At 31.1% G+C, this 25,705-nt stretch overlaps 1 protein-coding gene across 2 annotated transcripts in view; it reads left to right on the top strand.

The window, feature by feature from the left end:
* Positions 1-25,171, top strand: part of NCAM2 (neural cell adhesion molecule 2) — a 561,362-nt gene extending 536,191 nt beyond the window's left edge. For both annotated transcript variants that reach the window (XM_007966565.3, XM_007966576.3), the window contains exons 17-18: positions 16,277-16,396; positions 19,618-25,171. In XM_007966565.3, coding sequence (XP_007964756.1) covers positions 16,277-16,396; positions 19,618-19,729 — 232 coding nt within the window. In that variant the 3' untranslated portion in view covers positions 19,730-25,171. The remainder of the gene's footprint in view (positions 1-16,276; positions 16,397-19,617) is intronic.
* The last annotated feature ends 534 nt before the right edge of the window (positions 25,172-25,705 follow it).

The following is a 25,705-nucleotide window of genomic DNA, read 5'->3' as shown; positions in this document are numbered from 1 at the left end:
CTTTCAACTTCCTCCCTCTTTGCTCAATCTCTTCTATTTTTGGCTTATGCTTCACTAAAGCTGCTCTTTTCAGTTGAGAGATTTTATGTTGATCAAATCTCATGTCTTACTTTAGTTTTCAAATTCTCAAACCATCTTGGGGAATGTGATATTGTTTACATGTTCCCTTACTGACATTCTACCATCCCCTTTCAAGACTCTGTATCATCTTAATTCTCTGTGTTTCCTCCTCAGCTCTCTTTCTTTATGTATAATTTATCCCGTAACTCCAAATATCACCTCTACATGTATGAATACCAAATAAATATCTATGTCTGGTCCTTACCATTCTCGTGGGCATCAGGATGCCTGTGTGTGTCTATTTCTAAACAAAATGGCAGTAATTCAAATTGACTGAAATCCAACTTAGAATGATGACTCCCAAATTATTTTCTGTTTCTGTGGTCCCCATGTCTGTCAATGGAATAAGTATATTTCCAGTTCCACTTCAATTCCATTTCAAATGCTTCTAGCTCAATAAAGATTTTCTATTTCATTAACTTGGCTAAAACCCTGTTTCAACTGTGTACTCCTGTTTCATTCCATTTGTCATATTCTTATATCCTTTATTACATATTTTTGGATTAATTTCTTAGCGTTGTTTTAAATAAGCCATCCTGAACAAAGTATAAGCTCCTTGGTTATTGGCATTTGTTCATATTAACATTAACATTGCACAAAATGGTCTTTTTCTGTCACATATAAGAAGACACTAGTTTCTTCCTTCTATTCTGTAGATAGTCTGCAAGGAACTAGAGAGTTAGAAAGCTCTGTGTTCTTGTGATATATTGTTTTTAAAATCTAACTCGAGTCTGATCAGTTTTCCCTCAGTAAGTACTGACTTAAAATTTTAACATGGCCAGGCGCGGTGGCCCACGCTTGTAATCCCAGCACTTTGGGAGGCGGAAGTGGGTGGATCACCTGAGGTCAGGAGTTCAAGACCAGCCTGGCTTACATAGCTAAACCCTGTCTTTACTGAAACTACAAAAATTAGCATGGCGTGGTGGCGCGTGCCTGTAATTCCATCTGCTAGAGACTGAGACAGGAGAATCGCTTGAACCTGCCAGTCAGCATTGCAGTGAAACAAGATGGCGCCACTGCACTCCAGCCTGGGGTATAGAGCGAGACTCCATCTCAAGAAAAAATAAAAATAAAAATAAAATAAAATAAAACTTTATCACATTGTAAGGGAGTACCATTTTCAGCCTATTTTTAAGTAGCTGTGAAAAAATTCCAAGAACCAGTGGAAAAATAAATGAGCTTGAATCCCAGTACACTGGGACAAGTCATTCTGACTTCTTTACCCATAAATTCTCATTTGCATTTCTGCTCCACATGTTGTGTGACATAAGTAAATGCAATATATGTAAAATATATGCAATATATGTAAAATTACCCTTACAATGCCTGGCATTTAATAATAATTATGCATCAGGGTTAGAAATACAGGAGAATCAATTCTTCATAGCTACATTTTTTTTTTTTACATCACCAAGCCTGTTTCAATTTTACTAAATTGTTTGTCTATGACCATTTGCTATATACATTCTGTATTGTTACATATATATTTGTTATATATATTCTGTTATATATATTCTGTATGTATATTCAATATATGTAAAATACATGCAATATATGTAAAATTACCCTTATAATACCTGACATTTAATAATAATTATGCATCAGGGTTAGAAATACAGGAGAATCAATTCTTTATAGCTACATTTTTTTTTTTTTTTACATCACCAAGCCTATTTCAATTTTACTAAATTGTTTGTGACCATTTGTTATATATATTCTGTAAGGGATATTTTTACTTCATGAGATGGTAATTAGTGTATTTCAGTTCAAAAATTAGATTCAATTGTTCTCAAACAAAATGCAAACTGCATATTTATTAGAGACGGAATAAACTAAAGAACTAACATAAATTAGCCTCTACTGCACACATAACAAGATAAAAATAAGAGACATGGTAAATACAGTGGAATCAATTCATTTCCAATATCTTTTGCTTTCTTCATCAGTACCTTTTATGCTTACTAATAATTGCCTGTATTTTTACATTATCTTCCTAAATGAACAGATCACAAAAGTTGTTTTAGTTTTATTTAAATAGAGGCACATGACAAAACACATTGAATAAATATTACATATAGTAACATCATTACATATACTATATATATGTTATTATATATAAAGGTAGAGATAGAGATATAAATTAAATATTGTAAGGCTTCTCTTTTGCTCATCCACTGAGCAAATATTTATGGAATAAATGCCAGGTTATAAGCACTTTTATAGAACTTGAGAACAAATTAGTAAGCAAAGCAAACAATAATTTTGTTCACATGGATTTCAAGTTGTTGTGGAAGATGGAAGTTCATAAATGTTAACTAAAAATGAAATGTCCAGTAGTGATAAGCAGTAAACAAATGGAAGGCAGGATGTTAAGTTGTTATTTGATACTGTGTCATAAACACCTCTCAGGGAGGTGACATTAAGCCTAAGGTTGGGTAATAAGGAGTCTGTACTATAACAATCAAGGGACAGAACATTCTAGGCAGATATAAAAGAGTTAATGTAAAGATTCTAACATGGGAATAAGCTTGCTATGTTCAAGGACAAATGAAGCTTAGTGGTGAGAGTCAAAGAAAGAGAAACTGGTATAAATATCAGATTGGGAAATTATCTAGGGGCCAAAGTATTATTCCATCTTCTTGCGTCAAAGAAAAGGGTCTGAATTTTATTTGAAATAGAAAACTACTAGAAGAGTTTTAAGAATATGACTTTTGCTATTGTATGAGGAATGTGTTATTGGGCCTGGTAGATTTAGGGGAATGATTTAAAATCAGGGAGACCAGGTAAGAGGAGCTTGAAGTAATCCAGATGAAAAATGTTGTTTTTGTTTGTTTGTTTTGTTTTGTTTTTGGCCCAAGGTGGTGGTATTACACTTACATAAGAGTGGGTATATTACAGACATAGTTGAGGTAGTGTCAACTACCTGATTGATGCCATATTTGGGTTAGGGAAAGAGAGAAATCAAAATGTACCTTCATGCCTTTGTTTGACTGTGCAAACAGCCAGATGTATGCAGTTGTGCTGTTTATTTTTATATAACCCTACTATTTGTTAATTTGTCCACGAACACCTCTGTTTTTAAATCCTGCTCAGTTTAATTAAGCTTAAGGAACTGGGTAAATGAAAATATGTGGTTAATTCCACACATATTATTGATCACACAATTTTTATATAAATTTCTTCTGCCTTGGGAAAACAGCTTTCAACTCTTAAAAAATGTAGTGTTCCAGTTGGAAAAAGATATAAAATCTTAATGAGACGTAGGATATAATTGATTTGACTGTTCGGATTTATACTAGCTTCTAAACATGATCCCAAGCATTCTGAGACTAGCTCTTTCATATTTTCAAAACTTATGACTATGACAATTTACTAAAACCACATTAATTACACCTAGAGCATTTTTGTTTTAAGAGCATCTCACAGCAGAGAAAAAATAAATTAAGATCAATGCCCTAGAGGATAGTATTCATGTAAAGTTCTATTTTAATTTTAATTTGGTTCTTATTAATTTAAATTACTACATATCTTGCATTCTCAAAGTTTTCTTATCAGAATGACAATACATTTTTAACAAATTATATTTTTACTGTTATTTACTCAAGCATAATTTACTAAGCATTAATATTAAAAATATTTATTGGACATCTATATAACAAGAGACAATTCTAACTTCTGTGACTACAACTTGTGAAAAGGAGACTCATTCCTTTCTGTCAGGAAACTTTCATTCTGGCAGGAAACACATTTTAATTTTAAAAAATCAAATGATAATTTTTTATAAATGTTATGTAAAAATAAATAATTTACCTACTCATATTTATCTAAGCAACTTGTGAAAGAACTAAAGCATAAGGAAGAGTAGGAATTAACTAGCTGAAGTGTGTATGTGGTGGGGTGTGTGGAAAATGGTTCTTCAGGCAGAGGGAATGGATTGCATAAAAGGCTTTGTTATAAGAAAAAGTAGGATTTGATACAAAAACTGAAGAAATATATATGAAATATCAATTGTATTTTCTGAATAACACTGAAAAACAAAACAAACCAAAACAATACTCCCGGTTTTCAGCCTAGCCTGCAAGGAGATTAAAAGTTGCCACTCTCTCCTAACAAACTGAAAGCTAAACAAACTGAAATCAACAATTCTTCTTAGATTCATAAGAAAAATGTGGTGTTACTGCAAACTACCGTCCTGAAAATTTAACAGACAGAGAGGCAGATACAGAAGATCACAACTTATCAGAGCAGAAACCTATCAGCAGAAACGTCTATGAGAACCAGTTCTGGAATAGGAAAAAAAATGTAAAATGTTATTGATGAATTGGTTGAGGCTCAATGTGGACAAGTCTGTGAGTTGAAAACTCCAGGACAACTTAGTCATAGGAGGTCCTGTGCTTCTGAGGATTTTACCTTCATGAGCTTAACCAAGTTCCTACAATGAATATTGGAGAAATAGCTCCTTGTGTTTCTGGAAAAGGAAGGGGAAAGTAACTCATTAAAATATAGCAGAGCGTTCTGTTCTTAACAAAGTCTACTCTCAGGAGAAACTGTTTAACCAGAGCCTAACGTGGAGTTTTTAACAGAGCCTAACTGACCTGGACAATGGAAATAACCAACATCACCCAGCTCTAGGTTTCCCCCTGGAAATCCCCAGCTCCAGCCCACTCTGGTCATTCTGTCCCACCAAGGTTGTGGGAGGATCTGAGAAATGCTTGTGAAGTTTACAGCCAGAATCACGGACTCACTAAAGGACTGAGACCTAATCGTGGGATGATAGACTCTTCTTCTGCCCCACACATTACCTCCATATTACTAAGGGACTAATGATAGCATTTACGCCCACTCAGTTATGTCCAGCCGTCAGGAAAAAAATTACAAGGAGTACTAAACAGCAAAAAACACAGTTTGAAGAGACAGGCAACATTAGACCAGATTTAGATATGATGGCGATGTTGGAATTATCAGACTAGGAATTTAAAATATCGATAATTAACATGCTAAGAACTCTAACAGACAAGGTAGACAATAAGCAATAACAGATGTGCAATGTATGCAAGCACAGAGATGAAGATTCTAGAAAAGAGGAATGTCTTTGATAGACTTATTAGAATAGAAAGAGCTGAAGAAAGAATCTCTGAGCTTGAAGATATCTCAGCAGGAAGTGCCAAAATGGAAAGGCAAAAAGGAAATAAGAAAAAAAAAAGACTCAAACAAACAAATAAACAAACAAAAGAACCAGAACATAATATCCAAGAACCATGGAGTCAATACAGAAGCCATAATATATGCATATTGGTAATATTAAAAAACGAAGACAGGGAGAAATAAACAGAAGAAATATTTGAAGCAATAATGACAGAATTTCACTAAATTAATGTCAGGCACCATATCATAGATCCAGGAAATTCAAATGTGTAAATTCAAGCATGTAAAGAAAAAGCCCACATATATACATCATATTCAAACTGCAGAAAATTAACATATATATATCCATATATAAGTATAGATATAACTATATTATTCATATTCACATATACAAATGAAAAGTGTATTTATATATTTTATATATTAATATCTATATATGAATAAGAATATATATGAATATTTATATATGAATATGAATATATATGAATGAATACTATATTTATATATGAATATGAATATATATGAATGGTCTATATATGAATATGAATATATATGAATGAATACTACATTTATATATGAATATGAATATATGAATAAATACTATATTTATGAATATGAATATATATGAATGAATACTATATTTATATAATGCGACTATATATGAATGAATAATATATTTATATATATTCCTTATCTATATAGAATACTGAAAGGAGCAACAGAGCCAGAGGTAAAAACACCCTTACTGATGGAGGAAAAATAAGTTTTACATCTGATTTTTCTGCAGAAGTCATACAAACAAGAAGAGAGTGAAGTATTTTTAGTGTTGAGAGAGAAAACCCCAGTAGTTTAGAATTCTGACTCTGTGAAATGTGAAATTATCCTTCACATGTGCAGCATAAAGAATATCCTTTCTCAGACAAACAAAAGTAGAGGGCATTTTTTGCCAATGGATATGACTTGCAAGAAATGTTTGAACAAGTTCTTTTTTTTTTTTTTTTTTGAGATGGAATTTTACTCTGTTGCCTGGTCTGGAATGCAGTGGTGTGATCTCGGCTCACTGCCACCTTTCCCTTCCGAGATTCAAGCAATTCTCCCGCCTCAGACTCCTGAGGAGCTGGGATTGCAGGCATGTGATACCATGCCCGGCTAATTTTTGTATTTTTAGTAGAGGCTGGGTTTCGCCACGTTGGCCAGACTGGTCTCAAACTCCTGACCTCCACCCACCTCGGTCTCCCAAAGTGCTGGGATTTCAGGTGTGAGCCACTGTGCCTGGCCCTGAACAAGTTCTTCAGAGTAGAAAAATACTTTAAACTAGAAACTCAGATCTCCAAATCATTTGATCATTTTTCAATTGGACTTGTTTGTTTTATGTTTTGCTGCTGTTGTTATTTCTTGTTGTTGTTTTGCTATTGAATTGACTTCCTTAATATATCCTGGTTATTAATTCCTTGTTAATTGAATAGTTTGCAAATATTTTCTTCTATTCTGTAAGTTGTCTCTTCACTTTACTGATTGTTTCCATTGCTGTTCAAAACCTTTTAAGCTTGATGTGATCCCATCTGTCCATTTTTTGTTTTGGTTGCCTGTGCTCTTTAGGTCTTACCCATTAAATATTTGCCCAGACCAATGTCCTGAAAAATTTCACCAACTTTTTCGTCTAGTAGTTTCACGGGTTCAGATCTTAGGCTTGAGTCTTTAATCAATTTTGATTTGATCTTTGTATATGGTGAGAGATAGGGGTGTGCTTTCATGCTTTTGCATATGGATATCTATCAAGTTTGCCCAGCACAGTTTATTGAAGAGGCTGTCCTTTCCCTAATATATGTTTAAAGAAAGGAAGTGCATCAGAGAAAGACTAAGTGAAGGTAAATTAAAAACGTTTACTTTTCTTATTGTTATTCATATTATTGAAAATAATGTAAACAATGTATTTTATTATATTATGTATATATACTGTGTATAGGATAAATGAACGATAACAATGATATAAGGGATGAGAGGAAAGACTTAGAAATAACTTATCATGAGGAACTTCTGCTAACCATGAAGCAGTACAGGGTTACTTGAAAACTGACTTCATTCAGTTCATTGTAAATGTATATTGAAAATTCTTGAACAACAAATAAACAAGTTTAAAAAAGTATAACTGATATGCTAAGGAAAGAAAATTAAATCACATAAAATGCTCAATTGAAATCGCCAAAGACAGAAAAACAGTGAAAGACAAAAACTGAAATAAAGAATAAGGGCAACAAATAGTTACAAATATACTAGATATGAATCCACTGTATCAATAATTACCTTAAAATTATAATTATCTAAATAGATCAATTGCAAGACAGAGACTGTCAGAGTAGATTAAAAAAAATAAAACAAAACAAGACCCAACCAGATATTGTTCACATGCACCAAAAAAACACACGATAAGTATAATGACACAAGCAAATTAAAGATAAATAGAGAGAAAAAGACATACTATGCTAACACAAATCAAATGAAAGCAGGAGTGGAAATATTGATTCCAGATACAGTCGACTTCACAGCAAGGAAAGTTATCAGGTTTCTAAACGGGTATTACCTAATCATAATGGGGTCATTTCTTAAGGAAAATATAGCGATCTTTAACATGTATATGTTTAACAACGAAGCATAAAAATATGAGAGGCAAAAATTAATACAACTTAATGAGAAATACAGGTATCCACTTTTATAGCTGGAGACTTTAACATTGAATACATGAATCCAGGAGGCAGAGGTTGCTGTGAACTGAGATCGCACTCCAGCTTGGCCAATAAGAGCGAAACTCCATCTCAAAGAAAAAAAGGTTGGGGGCGGGGGTGGAATACAAAGATAAGAAGAAAAATGTACGAAAAAATGGGAAAATTTTAAGATAAAAGGAGAAAAATATAAAATCGGTAACGACATTGCTTAATCAAACAACATCTATCAACTATATATGTCATCAGTGGACTACTTCATCTAATAACAGCAGAATACATACACTTCTCAAGCTTGCCTAGGATATGCACCAAGATAGATCACACCCTAGGTCACATGACACACTTTAAAGCATTTTATAAATAGAAATCATACAATGTCTGCTCTCATACCACAATGGAATTATACTACAAATCAATAAAAGCAAGCCAGAAAATACTCCAAATGCTTGAAGATTAAACCATGTACTTTTAAGTAACACACAGGTCCAAGAAAACTATCTCAAAATAAATTTTTAAATATTCTAAACTAAATGAAAATGAAAACACAGCAAATCAAAATTTTGGGGATGAACTGAAAGCAATGTTTAGAGGGCAATTTCCTTGAATACGTATATTAGAATATAAGAAAGACTTAAAGTAAATTATCTAGATTTCTACCTCAGGACACTGAGAAAAGAAGAGCAGATTAAGTTCAAAGTAAACAGAAGAAAACAAATAATAAACATTGCAGAAGAAGTTAATAAATTTCAAAGCAAAATCAATAGAGAAAATTAAAACCGAAAGCTGGTTCTTTTAAAAGATTAACAAAATTGCTAAGTCTATACCTAAGCTAACTTGGAAAAATAAAAGAAGACAGAGATAGAGAGAGAAAAACACAATAATATCAGAAATAAAGAAGGAATAATTACAATAGACAGCATTGTCATTCAAAGGATAATAAAGTAATGCCATGAGCAACTTTATGCCAATAATTTGATAACCAAAGTGAAATAGAGAAATTCATTAAAAGATGCAATCAGCTAAATGTCACAAAGGCAGAAACAATCTGAACAGACCTTTATATCCATCAAACAAATTGAATTAATAATTAGTAGTCTCCCCAGACAGAAAGCACCAAGTCCAGACAGGTTCAGTGGTGAATTCTACCAAACGTTTAAACATTAACTTATATCAATTAACTACATTCTATTTCAAAAGATAGAAATAGAGAGATTACTTTCTCATTCTATGAAGCCAGCATTACTGAAATGCCAAAAACAGACAGAGAGATGACAAGAAAACTACAGGCCAATATATTTCAAAAACCTAAATGAAAAATCACCATTTATAAAACATTAGCAAGTCAAATCCAACAATTTATAAATAAACTGTATATCACACCCATGTGGGATTTATCCCAGGTATGCAAGTCTGATTCAACATTAAAAAAATCAATGTAAATCCAACACATCAAGATAATAAAGAAAAATAATCATAAAATAATATTAATATATGCATAAAATTATTTCACAAAATTTGATACCCATTCATAATAAAGGTTTTCAATAAGAACAAGGGGTGGACCTTCCTTAACTTAATAAAGGATATCTGAAAAGCTACAACTTACATCCTTCTTTACATCTTAGTGAGTAACTAGAAGCTGTCCCCACTAAGATTAGGAAAAACTCAAGAATATCCTCTCTCACTAATTCTTTTCAACATTGTACTGGAAGAACTAGCTAAAGCAATAAGACAAGGAAAGGAAATAAAAGGCATATTAATTGGGAAGGAAGAAATAAAACTCTCTGTGTTTGCTGATGACATGATAGTCTACGAAAAAAGTCTGAAAAAACACCTGGGTATAATCAATGATTATAGTAAGGTTGCAGGCTAAAAGATTAATATGCAAAAATCAAAAATATACCAGCAATAAACAAGTGAAATTTGAAGTTAAAAACAAAATTATTCTTTTCATTAGCACCCCACAAAATTAAATACTCAGGCATATATCTAATAAAATATGTACAAGATCTATATAAAGAAAACTATGTAACTGATGATAGAAAATAAAAGAATAAAATAAATGGAGAGTTATTTCATGTTCATGGATAGAAAGACTCAATGTGGACAAGATGTCAGCTCCTCCCAACTTGATCTGTAGAGTAAATGTAATCCCCAAAAAATCACAAGTTACTATGTGAATATTGACAAATTGATTCTAAAGTTTATTACATAGAGAGGCAAAAGACCCACAATAACCAAAGTAATATTGAAAGTATAAATTTGTAGGACTGACACTATCTAACTTCAACACTTACCATAAGCTACAGTAAACAAGACAATGTGATGTTGGCCAAAGAATAAACAAATAAATTAATGGAACCAAATAAAAACCCCAGAAATAGACTCACATAAATATACTCAAGTGAACTGACATGTCATACATAGTTAAGGCAGTACTATGGTGAAAAGATGATATTTTCAACAAAAGGTACTGGAACAACTGTAATCCATAAGAAAAAATATATATCTAGTCACAGACATTATGCACTTCATAAAAATTAACTCAAAATGTAATATTGACATATATGTAAATCAAAAAATTGTAAAACTACTAGAAGAAAACATGGCAGATAATCTAGATGACCTTGGTTTTGGTAGTGAATTTTTGGATTCAACACCAAAAGCGCAATCCATGAAAGAAAGGTGTTTTTGTTTGTTTGTTTTTTGTTTTTGTTTGTTTGTTTTTTGAGACCGAGTCTTGCTCTGTTGTCCAGGCTGGAGTGCAGTGGCCTGATCTCGGCTGACTGTAACCTCCACCTCCTGGGTTCAAGTGATTCTCCTGCCTCAGCCTCCTGAGTAGCTGGAATTACAGGTGTGTGCCACCATGCCTGGCTCATTTTTTATATTTTTAGTGGAGATGGGGTTTCACCATGTTAGCCAGGATGGTCTCAAACTCCTGACCTCATGGTAAGCTGGACTTCTATAAAATTAAAAATATATGCTCTACAAAAGACACTGTTAAGTGAATGAAAAGACAAATCACAGAATGGGAGGAAATATTTGCAAAAAACATATCTGACAAAAGACTATTATATGAAATATACAAATAATTCTTAAACTCTATATAATAAAAAGAAGAGCCCAGTTAGAAAGTGGGCCAAAATATTTAATACACACCTAATTAAAGAAGATATACAAATAGTAAATAAGCCTATGAAAAGATATTTCAAATCCTATGAACCAGGGAAATGAAAATTAAAATGAGCTACTGTACCACTGCAAGCCTATTGAAATGGTCAGCATCTAGAATACTGACAACACCAAATGCTAGATGTGAAGCAACAGTACATCTCATTCATTGCTGATGGAAATGCAGTGATACAATCACTTTGGAAGACAATTTAGCAGCTTCTCAAGAAAATAAATATACTTTTACCTTAAAAATTTGTTATTTGAGCTCCTTAATATTTACTCAAATAAGTTGAAAGTGTATGTGTACACCAAAACCTGAACACTGATGTTTTCAGAAGCTTGTTTTGTAACTGTCAAAACTTGGAAGCAATTAAGACATCCTTCAGTAGGTGAATGAATAAACTGTGGTAGATCCCAACGGTGCGACATTATTCAGCACTAAAAAGGAAAAAGATAGCAAGCCATGAGGAAGCATGGAGGAAGCTTAGATGATTATTACTAAGTGAAATAAGCCAATTTTAAAAGACTACCTACTTTATAATTCCAACTATATGACAAATATAGTTTTGCTTTGAGAAAAACAAAAGACACGGAAAAGATCAGTGGTTGATAAAATAATTGTGGGAAAAATGTCATTATAAACATTTTCAAACACATAGAATGTACAACCCCAAGAGTGAACCTTAATATAAAGTATAAATATGGGGCAATGATGTGTCAATGTAGGTTCATTGATTGTAACAAGTGCACCACTCTGGTGGGAGATGTTGCTAATCGGGGAGGCTATGCATGTGTGAGAGCAGGGGATACATGGGAAATCTCTGTATCTCCCTCTCAGTTTTGCTATGAAATTAAAACTGGTCTAAATAAAGTCTATACAAATGGAATTCAAAAATTATTGTTTGTAGTTTATAATTGCTGGGCATCATAGCAGATTCTTTTCCTGATGTTAAAAAATTACAATGTGTATGGTTAATAGTTTGTAATAATGAATACATGTGCATGGGAAAGTGGAAAGATGAAAAGAAAAAGAAAAACGTTAATAAACAAGGTTTATGTTCTAGTAGACATATACACGTGTGTGTCTAGAAATATTTATCATTACTGCATCACAGCCACACATTTATCACCTCAAAAGATTGGCTATTATACTGAATTACACTAATCTAAATAATAAGGAAGAAACAAGAAGAATCAAGGATGTTGGGGAAAAGTGAATATACAGAATAAAATCTATAAAAAATCTAATTACATAATTTCAAATATTCCAGAAAAGAAGTTATATACTTCAGCAAGTTATTATAATCCCTGGGAAACAAATGGCACACAGATTATAAAAAATAAGTGAAATTTTGCTGTTGTCTAATTGGCACATTTGAATCATTTTCATCCCTTCCATAATATGTAAAATGAAAATATCACGGTTGATTCATAAAAACATAGATGAATGAGGTCTTATTGGACGTTCAGTCCTAATCTCCTTTTCATTCATTCCCCCTTACAAAGGTATCGTGACAGTAGTATCCAATGGTTATTGTGAGTGAAATATTACATAAATACCTGCTCCTCAATTTTAGCTGCATACATGGGCCCAAACTTGAATCACAAGCAATTAATCAGAAAATCTGAGAAAGTAAAGAGAATACTAACTCACATGATCATACTTCCTGTCCAATGTGGGTATAAAGAACATGAAATTTTCTATATTAAATTTGTTTTGGGATGTGTTTTATTGGATTATTCTTGCATATCCTTCCATTCAGGTTAAAATTCTTTGCAAATAAGTTATTCTACATAGTAGAGTTAAACTTTTTATAAATTATGCATTTTGAAATAAAACATAGAATACATCAATATTTTAAAAACCTTACAGCCATATTTGTATTTTAAGGTAACCACAGTATACCCTTTTACTCTTCTTCTCTTTTCTAAACTAATCATTCTCAAAGCTGTTTTCATGATTAATTAATTGTATGAAATCCTTGCATTCTGGTAAGGTGTGCTTATTAATTAATCAATACTGTCACCTCTCATGATATACCAGATGACATCTGACAGAGGCAGAGTGCATGGACATTTACTGTCTTTAATGTGTGGAAACCGTGTCTCTCTCTCTGTGTTAATATTAATAAAACATAACACAGTATTAGTGTTTCTTTAAGTAGCTAAATATTTTAGTTACAAAAGCAGTACCAACATATATAATTTATATTTAATGTAATAATATCACCTTTTATGATAGATTGGATACCATTTGACAGGGACAGAGTGCATTTAGACATTTACAGTTTTAATGTGAAATCTCTTTCTCTCTGTTAATACAACATAACATATATTAGCCTTTCTGTAAGTAACCAAATATTTTAATTTCAAAAGCAGTATCTATATGTGATTTTATATTTAATTTAATAAAATTATATATAATTTTATTTAAACACTCAAAAATCAAACAAATGTAAAAAATAGAAATCAAAGACCTTAATCCATACTGATCCTATTTGCCACCTCATACATAAGCATTAATATTTTTTTCTTTCCTTCCCAGTAATTTTCCGTGTGGTCTATAGTTTGTAAAGAAATAATATCCTAGATACACACACACACACACACACACACACAGATATTTCTATGTACATACATATATATGTATATAAATTTTAGCAAATTTATATCACATAGAAATGCAGCTACAATGTTCCATTTCAGCACATAAATCTCCTCCTCATTCTGTTTATAAATGAGTAGTATTTCATAGTGTTAGATATGGTGGTACATACATACAACAGCATAGTATGCAGCATGAAAAAATAAGAGACAACTCTAAATGTTCTTTTATAGATTATAGCTAATACTCAGTGTTAATTCAAAAGCCTCAATTGCATACAGTTAGTATATTACCATTTGTGTAAAAATAACTATATGCATTTTCATTCATATGTGATATCTGGGTAGAATGTCTCTGGAAAAAAATTAATGTAAGAAAAATTAAAATTAAAAAGATCACTGAAAAAAATAAGAATTGTAAAGGCTACTATTTTCTCTTGTTAATATTTAATTTCCTTTCAGTAATATTTATTCCGTTATTTTTTAATTTAAAGATATTTGTTTGCATATTAATTTTTAGTAAGGAAAACAATTAAAATCAGAACTCACTAGTTCTCTCTTCTTTCTGCATTATGCTTTATTTCATCACATATTTGTACCAATTGTTAATATAAGAAAATGAATCATTTTCTTGTTAAGAATCATCAATAGCCACTTTTCCACAAATAGTATAATCCTGTATGTCATCACAAACACTGGTATCATGCAGAAATTTTTAAAAGAATCAATTGAAGAATAACAAAAACTAACACAGAGACCAACAAACAAAACAACCTTAAGATCCAATGGTGGTGGGCTCTTCATCCATCTTTACTAACTCTATAGATCTTACTTACTTGGGGCTGTTATCAGAGAATGTTGCTAAATGTGTCTTAATCACTGTCTCTTACAGACATCTGATTTTCAGAGCTAAAAAGTGTGTTCACTTCTAGATTTTCTTCTATTCTTATCAACACCCATTCTTCAAATTATGATGCATGTGTATGTGAGGTACCTACCTACTCAGATAAGAGCAACAATATGTAACTGTGATCTGATCAAAAGTGTTTTATATCCTTAGTATTTTTTTCTATATAAATCTTAGCATTTGTAGAGTCTGTTCAATCTTTGGATCATTGTAGATTTGTTGTTTGCTTGCTTTTGTGTGTGTGTAATCCTAGTTTACATGCTTCTTAAGAGCAACTTTTAATGTCCTATATCCACCATTCTGATAAGAAATATAACAGTTTCCCTGCCCTGAATGTTCTAAATGTGCCACCCTTCCTCTAGTCCCTGGCAACTACTGACTTTATTATTGTCATTATGGATTTGTCATTTCCAGAATGTCATATAGTTGGAATTATAAAGTATTTAGTCATTTCAGACCGCCTTAATTGCCTTAGTAACTATATTTAAAGTTCTTCTATGTATTTTCATGGTAGGTAACTCATTTATTTTTTATTATGAGTAATCTTCAATTTTACTGATGGTCCACAGCTTGTTTATCTATTGCCTACTATCTATTCATTTATTGGAAGACAAGTTGGTTACAATTTTTGGCAGTTTATAAATAGTGTTACTGTACACATTTATAGGAAGACTGTTGAATGAATGCATATTAAAGTCCCCAACCCTTCCTTAGTTGGTGTTTTTTTTTTTTTTCTGTACCTATTTAAATCTTTATTAGGAGTACCTCATTCCAAAGTCGTCTATCTCACTTTACTCCTTGTCATCGCTAAATAACTTCCTTCTTATCCTTTTTTTTGGTTATTGTTCAGTTATGAGACATGAAACTTTGATTGTTTTCTATTTTTCATCAATTATGAAAAATTACATTCACTATCATATATGTTTGAAATTTGATAAAGATGACATTGGAGTATGAAGTTATAAATGAAGAGGAATGCATGTATGTTACAAAGATTACTTTATTTAAACTATTTTCTTGAAAAACTTGAATATGTTAGAAGTCCATAATCATTTTACAGTTAAGATCTTTCATACAAATTGATAGACATATTTAAAAGAAAACAACACACACAAATTTCGTCTTCTAAATTTTGAAATAACAGCAACATTTCCAAAGTATTTCAAATGTTTTAAAATTTTAAAATGTTTCTTGTTTATTATTTTAAAAATGTTTTAAAATAGTTTGAAATTTTAACATTTGGCTAGTGAGGGGAAAGAAAGCTACTTGATGCTATACATTTTATTAACAAAATATTTTCATTTTTTTCCAAATAGAAAGTGTACAATAGGATTTAAAATGTGTACTAATTTTGCAAAATAGTTGATACAATTTTGATGAGAAAAAGATATCCAGAAAGAATGGAATTTCTTCCTTTTTTTCTGAGTGATAATATATAGTGAGATAAATTTAAACAGAAAAGCATTTTTCAGTGGTTTCCATAAATTAACCAAGTTGGATTTATTTGGAGGAAGGTAGAATTTTGTGGTTTTCAACTGTGTTTGTTCCATAATGCATCCCTTTTTACATTAAACAGGTGAGATGTTTTTGTTTATGTTTCTAGGAAAGATGGATCAAAAGAACCAATAGTGGAGATGAGAACAGAGGATGAAAGAATTACTAATCACGAAGATGGGAGCCCAGTAAATGAGCCAAATGAAACCACACCACTAACAGAACCTGAGTATGTAGCTGGGAGTGCTTCCTTCTATTCACATGGGTATTGGCAAAATGATAACACATTATTATTGTTGTATTACATATTTAAATATTAACTATTTGTAAAAGAATAGTGCTTTTACTTTTTCGATGAAAGTACATATGAATATCTAAAATCAATTTTCTATTGAGACTTTTTTCATGAAAACTTTGTATGAATGTCAGGGAAAGTCTGATAAACCGTATATCTATAATTTAATGCAAAAGTATAAAAAGATAAGTATCTTACAGAGTTTAGATTTTCAACAATAGTCTGTCTTTTTAAGATAGTGTTGTTTTCCCTTTCAAAATAAAATAATTATATTTACTGAAATAAAGACATGTCAGGAAATTTGTCATCGCTTTGAATATAAATGTCAGTGAAATATACGCAAGGCTATTTTAAAAATAAATAATGTTTGTGCAGAGGAGAAAATAATATTAAAGCGTTTATCATTGTAATGTCTATGCAGTAAATGATGCTTGGTTTCCATTCTTGACATTACTTATTTTACATCTCTAATAGCTCTATTAAAACTATAGTAGATAACAAAACCTGAAAAGATGAATATATGCCTAGATTCATGCGTAGGTCAATTAGAATAATTCAAAGCAAAGACATTATTACAAAGTGTTAATAGTACTATTATATTGGAGGTATGTGATACTAACGAAGCCATGGTGATCAAACACTTCTTTACTGTGCACCAAAATAACTTTATAATTTTATTATTTTTCAGAATAAATATTTATTTTTATAACACCTAATATTTCCTTGCGGAGTAAATTGGTTTAGGTTTCTCATCCTAAATCACAGATAAAAGGTTTTCACAGATGAAGAAAATGATTTTATTTTCATAAATTCCCTCTATCTGCCCACAAGGGGCTGCAATAATTAATATTTACACAAGCACAAAGTACTACTCTACAGAAAAAAAATTTAATATAAATCCTCGGGCCAATTTTAGTGATTGCGTTTAGAGATTATTACAATCTAAATTCAAATTAACTGTATTAGATGTAGGTTCTGTATTCTCTACTTTAGAAATAAGAGGTATACATGAAAACTAGTTAAGAATATGCTCTTGGACTGGGTTATATTTTGAGAAAAAAGGGTAATTTAATAACTACTCTGTGTCTCCATTATAGAAAATAAATCACCAATATAAAATAATATGATTAACAGTAATCTTTAAAATATTTTACCTAAACATAAGTGGTGAGAAATTCTATACATAGGAACAAGTTATCAGTTTGGTGAAAGCACTTAAGTCATCAAAAACTTAATATATATTTCATGAGTAAGAACTGTATTAAGTATTATGCTAACTTACTATCAGAACTCTAATCAGAACTGTTTCTCTACATTTTGATGCTTGAGGTGACATATTGCTTTTGTGACCTTGTATTGTCAATATTTTCAGTACTTGTGAATGCTAAAAAGGAATAACTGAGACTGCACTATTTATAACATATATAAAATAGCCGCCTGCTCTCGTTGGTACAATTTTTTTTTCATTACCAGCAATGGATATTACTAGTTTTTGCCTATTTCTTACTTTGATTAGTTCTGATAGCTTTGATCTGCAGAATCTGTTTTAACCCTTCTCATTCAAAAATGTAAAATAAATTACAAATAAATCCCAGAGAAACTAGCGTTGTAACTTTCACTCCATTATAAAATGGTAAGGCTAAAGTCACTAAAGTCACAGAGATGGATTGGAATACTTGGAATACTATTTCTTTCTTTCTTTTTTTCTTTTTGAGACGACTTTCACTCTTGTTGCCCAGGCTGGAATGCAGTGGCACTATCTCGGCTCACCTCAACCTCCGCCTCCTGGATTTAAGCTATGCTCCTGCCTCAGCCTCCCGAGTAGCTGGGATTACAGGCGCACACTGCCACACCAAGCTAATTTTGTATTTTTAGTAAAGACGGGATTTCTGCATGTTGGTCAGGCTGGTCTCGAACTCCCGACGTCATGTGATCTGCCCGCCTTGGCCTCCCAAAGTGCTGGGATTACAGGCATGAGCCACAGCGCCCGGCCTGGAATACTATTTCTAACTTAATTTTCTTGATGTGGAAAAAGTATGTTGTTAAGGGAGAAAAACTCATCTCCAAATGTCATGTACACAATGGTAAACAATTGAATTTGCAAGTTTTAGGAAAATCTAGAAAGCACAATTCATTGGCATCGAAGTAAGGTTTGTGAAACTGTCTTCATATTAAGAAATAAAGTTGTTATTGCTTCACAAGTTACAACTGCAAACAACTCAAAATCTGTGTTGCAAAGTGATATAAAAGTGACAAGAAAAACAATAGTGAAAAGAGGCAAAAGAAAACATATACAGTAAATATTAAAAAGTGAGCAAGTCCTAAAATATGTTCATTTGCATTAAGTTCCAAGAAATATAGTTAATTCACTCAGTTTCTGAATTTTATTTTATTTTATTTTACTTATTATTATCATTATTATTTGAGATGGAGTCTCACTCTGTTGCCCATGCTGAAGTGCAGTGGCATGATCTCAGCTCACTGCCATCTCCATCTCTCAGTTCAAGCGAGTTCCGGCTAATTTTTGTAATTTTAGTAGATACGTGGTTTCACCATGTTGGCCAGGCTGGTCTTGAACTCCTGACCTCAAGTGATCCACCCGCCTCCGCCTCCCAAACTGCTAGAATTACAAGCATGAGCCACCACACCCAGCCTGGTTTCTGAATTTTATGTAACAGAATATGGCAACAATTATTAATTGTTTTCACTGGAGAAAATGTAGTACTAATAAATCATATCATTGACATTTAAAAATGTTTTGGCATTTTACCTTCCATAACACGTAGTTATATTTTTGATATCAACAACTAGTTACCAAATCTAAACCACCCTATAGTGGACAATTTGCTGCATCTAAATCTACAAATATATTGTTTCATTCATCATTCTGCATTACATTTTTAAAAGGCCAAAGTAATTGTTTTTACTCTCTTTTAGATCATTTTAAAATCTATTTTATATAATTTTAATAAATTTAATTTGTCCTTTCTAATTACTGTAGCATGTTTTCTCTACAAAATAGTAACTTATTTAGCACGTATAAAATATTAGCTATTATTGGAGCATATTTTATTTACAAAATAGTAACTTAAATGTTAAGGTATATCTCTTTAAATACCTCAGAAAATGAAGCTTATTATTTTTTTATCTTCCAGAAAATTGCCTTTAAAGGAAGAAAATGGGAAAGAAGCTCTAAATCCAGAAACTATAGAAATTAAAGTTTCTAATGACATCATTCAATCAAAAGAAGACGACAGCAAAGCATAACAACACTATTACAGGGGCTTGAACAACACTACGAAGAGTATTTGGATTGCAGTGACCCTATGACCAAAACTATTCCATTGACCTTAATTTCTTGGGAAACTTCTAGCTTGGAATAGCTTGTACACATATACATATGATCAAATACTCCTGCCCATGGTCCATTTCCTTTTGTTATTGTTGTTGCTGTTGCTGTTGTTGTTAATTTTAAGAATTTCAATATCAAGACCTGACTGGCACCAACACTTTGGGTATTCAATTTGATTATATGACTGAAGTACTGGAATTCATTATATGGCTCAAGTGCTCTATTTATTAAGAACTATATTTAATACCACCAACAAATATAGGGGTTAAGGAAAAACACATGAGCTATATGTGTAAGAAGGCTCTGCATGTGTATGAGTCCTATTCTAGGCAAATAGATTCTTAAGGTGGCTTTCAACTTCAAGATGAAGGCACTTAATAACGGTTACTCATTTTATCAGGGGAATTTCAGGGAACATAGGCTTCAAAGAGCCAGTTTATCTTTAGCAGATATTAAAAATGGAAAACTTTGAAGAACTCATTTCAAGCTATGATTCGGTGCATTTTCAACATTGATTTTTGATAGACTGAAGTGCCAGATCAAAATTGTTACCCATTTGAAAGAATATTAGTTGTATATAAAATTAGATTAGAAAGACTTTCTAAATCTCTATCTCTTTATATATGTCCTATTCATTCACAATGGATTATACACAAAAAATGTATTGCAAGTGAAATAATATTGATTTCTGCCCTCAGCTTCAAATAAAGTAAATTGAAATGGGAACAATATCAATATGGTGTCTTGATATATTTATAAATATGTGATTATCATTTATTTTTAAACAACTTATCAAAAAAAGTCTTTAGTGTTCAAATACTTCAAATCATATCCTCAGATATATTTTTAGCCCATGGTTTTATATAATCTTTGAGAACTAATTTTACCACTGTTACAGGTTCACCATTAAATGTAATTGGCTACTGGATATTAAAATTTTAAGGTTGACTAAATTAAGAAGAAATTATTTAACATTTTAATGTACCATAAAAGTGTAAATGATAAACAATTACCCTTCCACTATGTGTTCTATTCTGGATGTTCTAGCTAGAAGTCATTTTAAGATTTTGATAAACAATTTTGGTTGAAGAAATTCCTTAAATATTCAACACAAACCTTCTGATATCTTTTGTTAGGGTTATACCAGAATAAAATGCTTCTTTACTTCCAAGCTATGCAAGCTCCCAGAGGTAAGAGAGTGACACATGATTTAACTTATATGTAAGGTTTAAAAAAGTATTTATGATTATAAACATACATACCATTTGGGAGCAGGTTTACTAACCTTGAGAGCCAAAGGTTTCCTTAGGCCCTGTAACATTCAGAACCTTTGGTGTTTCAGCTCATATAGTGACGGGATAGGGAATGTGTTCCAAAAGAATATCAGAGCAATTTTTAGCATTGCAGAAACCTGCTTTGGGCATGTGTCTCTGTAGAGATAACCTGATGATTATTAAATGTAAAATTAAGGCAACTCATGAATATTTTTATTTACGAAGTGCTTGAAACCGTCAGCCAAGGAGAGATGACTAAGTAATTTTATATAATTCCTCTCTTTTCTGGCTACAGCAGGACAGAATATGACCATCTTCATTTGTAGGCACCAAATCGTCGCAGTGTCTTTGCCATAAATTGCAGGGTTAAATGAAGGAATCTCTCCTTGCCTTCCTTTCTGGCATATTCTGAAGAAAAGAACAGAATTCTTGTGCCTACCTAAGAATTTGAGAAGTGTCTAAACAAACAAACCAGTTAGGTCATTTTAACTGACTTGATTATCCAACTGGTCTTTGACAGATGTGACTGTTGTTATTTAGTTTATGTTTGTCTGATCATCCAGTTTGCTTTATTTTGCTGTGTTTTATTTTGTCGTTTGTTATGTTTTGTACCAACGTACTAAAACTAGTCAAAATACTTGAATTAGTTTGTTTGTGCAAAGTGTACAAGCTTAGTAAAGTGTCCATGAAGCAATAGCCATGAATGATAATTATTTCTAAATAGGGCCACATGGTTTTAAACTAATGATGGTGAAAGAATTAGGATGACTGAGAAAGTCATTTCGCATGTTTACTATTGTTATATTTGTGCTTTACTTCAAGAGTGCAGAAATCATAATACATAACAAACTATTTTTGTGTTTTCTCAATTTGACATTTCTGTTTCTCTCATTTATTTGGATTTTCCTTGTAAAGAAATTGACATATATTTCATATACATATATATATAGTCTATATATATATATATATATATAGTCTATATATATATATATATATATATGGTGTTAAATTTCCTGCCACTCATGTGGAGTAATGATCTGAAATTAATAGATAATCTGAAGCTAATTATAGTCAGACTATTTCAAGTGCACTGTTTCAGTTGCCCGAGTGGTCCTTACCTCTTGTCCTTGAAATCCATGCCATGCTGAAGCACGGCAATACTGTGATAAAGTATTTTTTTTAATATTTCAATGGAATGCTCCAAATGATTTATAAGAATTTCAAAATAAAAGATGGCTTGTAGTAAATTGTAAAATATGAGTAGAACTGAAATAACCTGTTTCATTCTTATTCTAGATTAAACATATACATATAACCGTATAAATGTTATTTTTATTGTCTGAGAGTACTCTTAAATATTAGTATAAAGTGTCAAAAGAATTGACTGAATATAAGTACTGTTAAAATAATTTGAACCCTGTGATATTTTAAACCAAGAGGCAAAGATATCACCGAAAACTTGGTATTTCTTGATAGGTTAGGTGCAATTAGGCAGTGACAATCTATATTCAACAACATATAAGAGGAAAGAGTAATATCAGAATTTTAACACATATTTTGTTTTCAAAACTGGCACAAATTCATGTGTCAACATATTTTACAATAATTGTCAAAGGAATTTAATTAAGAATTGTATTTTTAAAGATTTATTTATTATTTTTTGTGGGGTAAGATATTGCCATTCTATTGATACTAACATCTAACATTAATGTATTGTTTCTTGTTTTCTTTTATTTTTAATATTAATAACTATAAAAGCATTTTTCAAAGGCTATTAGATCCAGCACACTTCATATGGATCTTAGTCTTTGAATTAAATATTTATATAAATAGATTTTATTAATCAAATTATTTATTCGTGTGCCAACAATTAATTGTAACTTTATGATCATACCTATGTTTACGCTTCTTATTTTAAATAATTAAGATGTATCTGTGCCTTTTAATTAGCATGACATTCTGCTTTATTAAAAGAAAAAACTACAATTAACGTCATTACTAGTATATTTTGCTTAGATTTGAGATACTCGAATGATGCTGTCTTATTTACAGTCAGTAAATAAGTTCAATTCAAACTATTTACCTTGAATTATAAAATCTAGATATAATAAACTATACTGTATAATTTACTTTAATTCATGTCAAAATAGTTCTTTTTATACACACACATGAAATATTCTTAATTTGTTCTGTATTGTTTTTCTAAACAACAAATACATTCTAGATATTATTGAAATTAAATTTTCCCAGTTGTAAGATAAAGACAACAGATAACTTTTGAAAATCAAGCAAATTACTATGGTGTTTCTTGGGTCTTCATTATTTCCATTTATATATATTTTATTTAGAATAATAAATCAACCTTTATTTTTTGGCAATAAGATTATCACAGATGAAAATATGTACAGCTCAAGTGGTAGAAATAATATTTTCCATTAGTTAATTTAGGAAATAGTGGAATAGCATATTAGAATTATTTATGAGGTTCACAATGTTCTTTTTCACAGAAAATAAGGTAAACATTTGACTTTAATCCCCCATGAAGTTTTTTCATACTCATAATCATAATGACATAATGTTCTTATTCAACAAGCTTTGTATCTGGAAATATTTTTAACAATAAGTTTGCTAGCATTATTGATTTATCTTTAAAGAGAAAATATTTGCATCTGTTTATTAACCCTTTGAAGCATTAATACTTAGTCACTCACATTGAAATTGCATATGGATGTATCAACATAGGCTAAAATTAAATTATGGATGTCGCAGAAATGAAAAACTTCATCTTAAAAGGTAAAAGTTTCAAGAAAGTATTTTATTCATGGACTTAATAATGTCTTAAGATGAAATAATTATATGCTCAAATGAGAAATTTATAAAAAGACCCACATATAGTAATCGCTGTACAAACATAATTTTCTTCCAGCTCCCATCCTTCCTTTTTGAAAAATTGATTTTACCCATGTAGATGCAGCTATTTAAAATTATACAAGAATGTTAATAGATGAATTATTTCCTCTCATATAAAGGCAAGGAATTTTATATTATATATAATGCTAAATATTTATTTGATAACACACATAATATTCTTAGAAAAATAGTTTATTACTCACTTTAGGATTTTACTTATAACATAAATATATTATTTGATATTACCTCTTTCAATTTTCATTTTACACAATTTTTGAGATTCTGGCTACACACAACATTCAGAATTATTGCTCATGTAAATTTAAATATTGCTACTTAGTTTTTTCTTTTCTGAGATGAAAACATGTATCTTTTGGCATCTGTTTTCAGCCTCCCATGGAAGACAGTAAGCAAAACCATTACTATTGGAGAATTTCAGATCACAACCCGACATAGGAGATTAGAGAAACAAAGAAATGAGTGAATCTAGAAAGGCAAACTGAGTTGCTATATTTGGAATAGCTAAAAAGGACCTGACTTTGAGAAGTGCTAGACCAGGGACTAGGACCATTGCTTAGATAAAAATTATGGCCCATTACACTGATGCAAAGGAGAAAACAGTGTAACACAGAGGACAAAGTTAACAGAGATAGAATCTATGATTTGATTTTGCAAATAGTTTTTTTAGAGAACAACATGCATACTATAAAATAAACAATACTATTAAGAACAAACCTATTTGTTCCAACTCTTAAAGAAATATTCATGGTTTAGCATTTGCCTCTAAACCCTGTTAGAAATATGTGAAGTTAGAAATAAAGGTTTGTTTTTTTTAAAAAAAAAAAAAAAAATTTTTTGGTATGTGAACTGTATGCTGTGCTCAGTATGTACTGAAACATACTATCTTTTATTTTCTTTAATTTATATATTCCATTCAAATTCTATATGCTTAAGTTAGCTATCACAACGTTTTCTTATTGTTTCAATATGGTATGTCCCAATGAAATGCTGTATATATATGTCTAAACTGTAAAAATTATACTGCAAATGTTGAAGTTTTGTATTTATGAGAGACATTGAAAGTATGGCTTACAGTATATCAAACTTGTCACACTTCACCATTTGTATATTAATAGTAAAGATACTTTTACTTTAATAAAGTGTTGCATTTTATGTTTATTTTGAATAATATTTCTGCAGTGAGCAAGCTTATGGTTTTTCAGAGACTTCTGTGTTAAGAAACTTCTAAACATATATCTAGATATTCTAAAGAAGAGAATGCTTTCTGCTATCTTATCTCTCAATGGGTTACAATCTTTTGGCTTCTACACTGAGCAGAGCTCAGAGAATTAAATGAATAAACAGTTGGTTTAGAGCAGTGGTTCTCAAAATGTGACCCCCTAGAGCAGCATTACCTGGAAACTTGTTTAAAATGTAAATTTCTAGACCTCACCAGAGACTCGATAAATCAGAAAGTTCTAGGAGAGGGCCATGGTAATTTGTGTTTCAAGAAGAATTTCTGATGATTCTGATGCATTGCAAAAGTTGAGATCCAATGGATTGGAGACACTTTTATTTTTTCATTTACCAAATTGTGTTGATCAATTTAAAAATGCTAGGCAACCAACTAAATATAGCCAGTTAGGCTTTAACGCAATGTGTGCATTCCCCAACAGCATCATATTCTGCAAAATAATGCACTTAATA

The sequence above is a fragment of the Chlorocebus sabaeus genome, chromosome 2 (genome assembly GCF_047675955.1).
Source record: "Chlorocebus sabaeus isolate Y175 chromosome 2, mChlSab1.0.hap1, whole genome shotgun sequence".
NCBI lineage: Eukaryota > Metazoa > Chordata > Mammalia > Primates > Cercopithecidae > Chlorocebus > Chlorocebus sabaeus.
The sequence above is the reverse complement of the archived record's forward strand: the minus strand, read 5'-3'. Positions and strand labels throughout refer to the sequence as shown.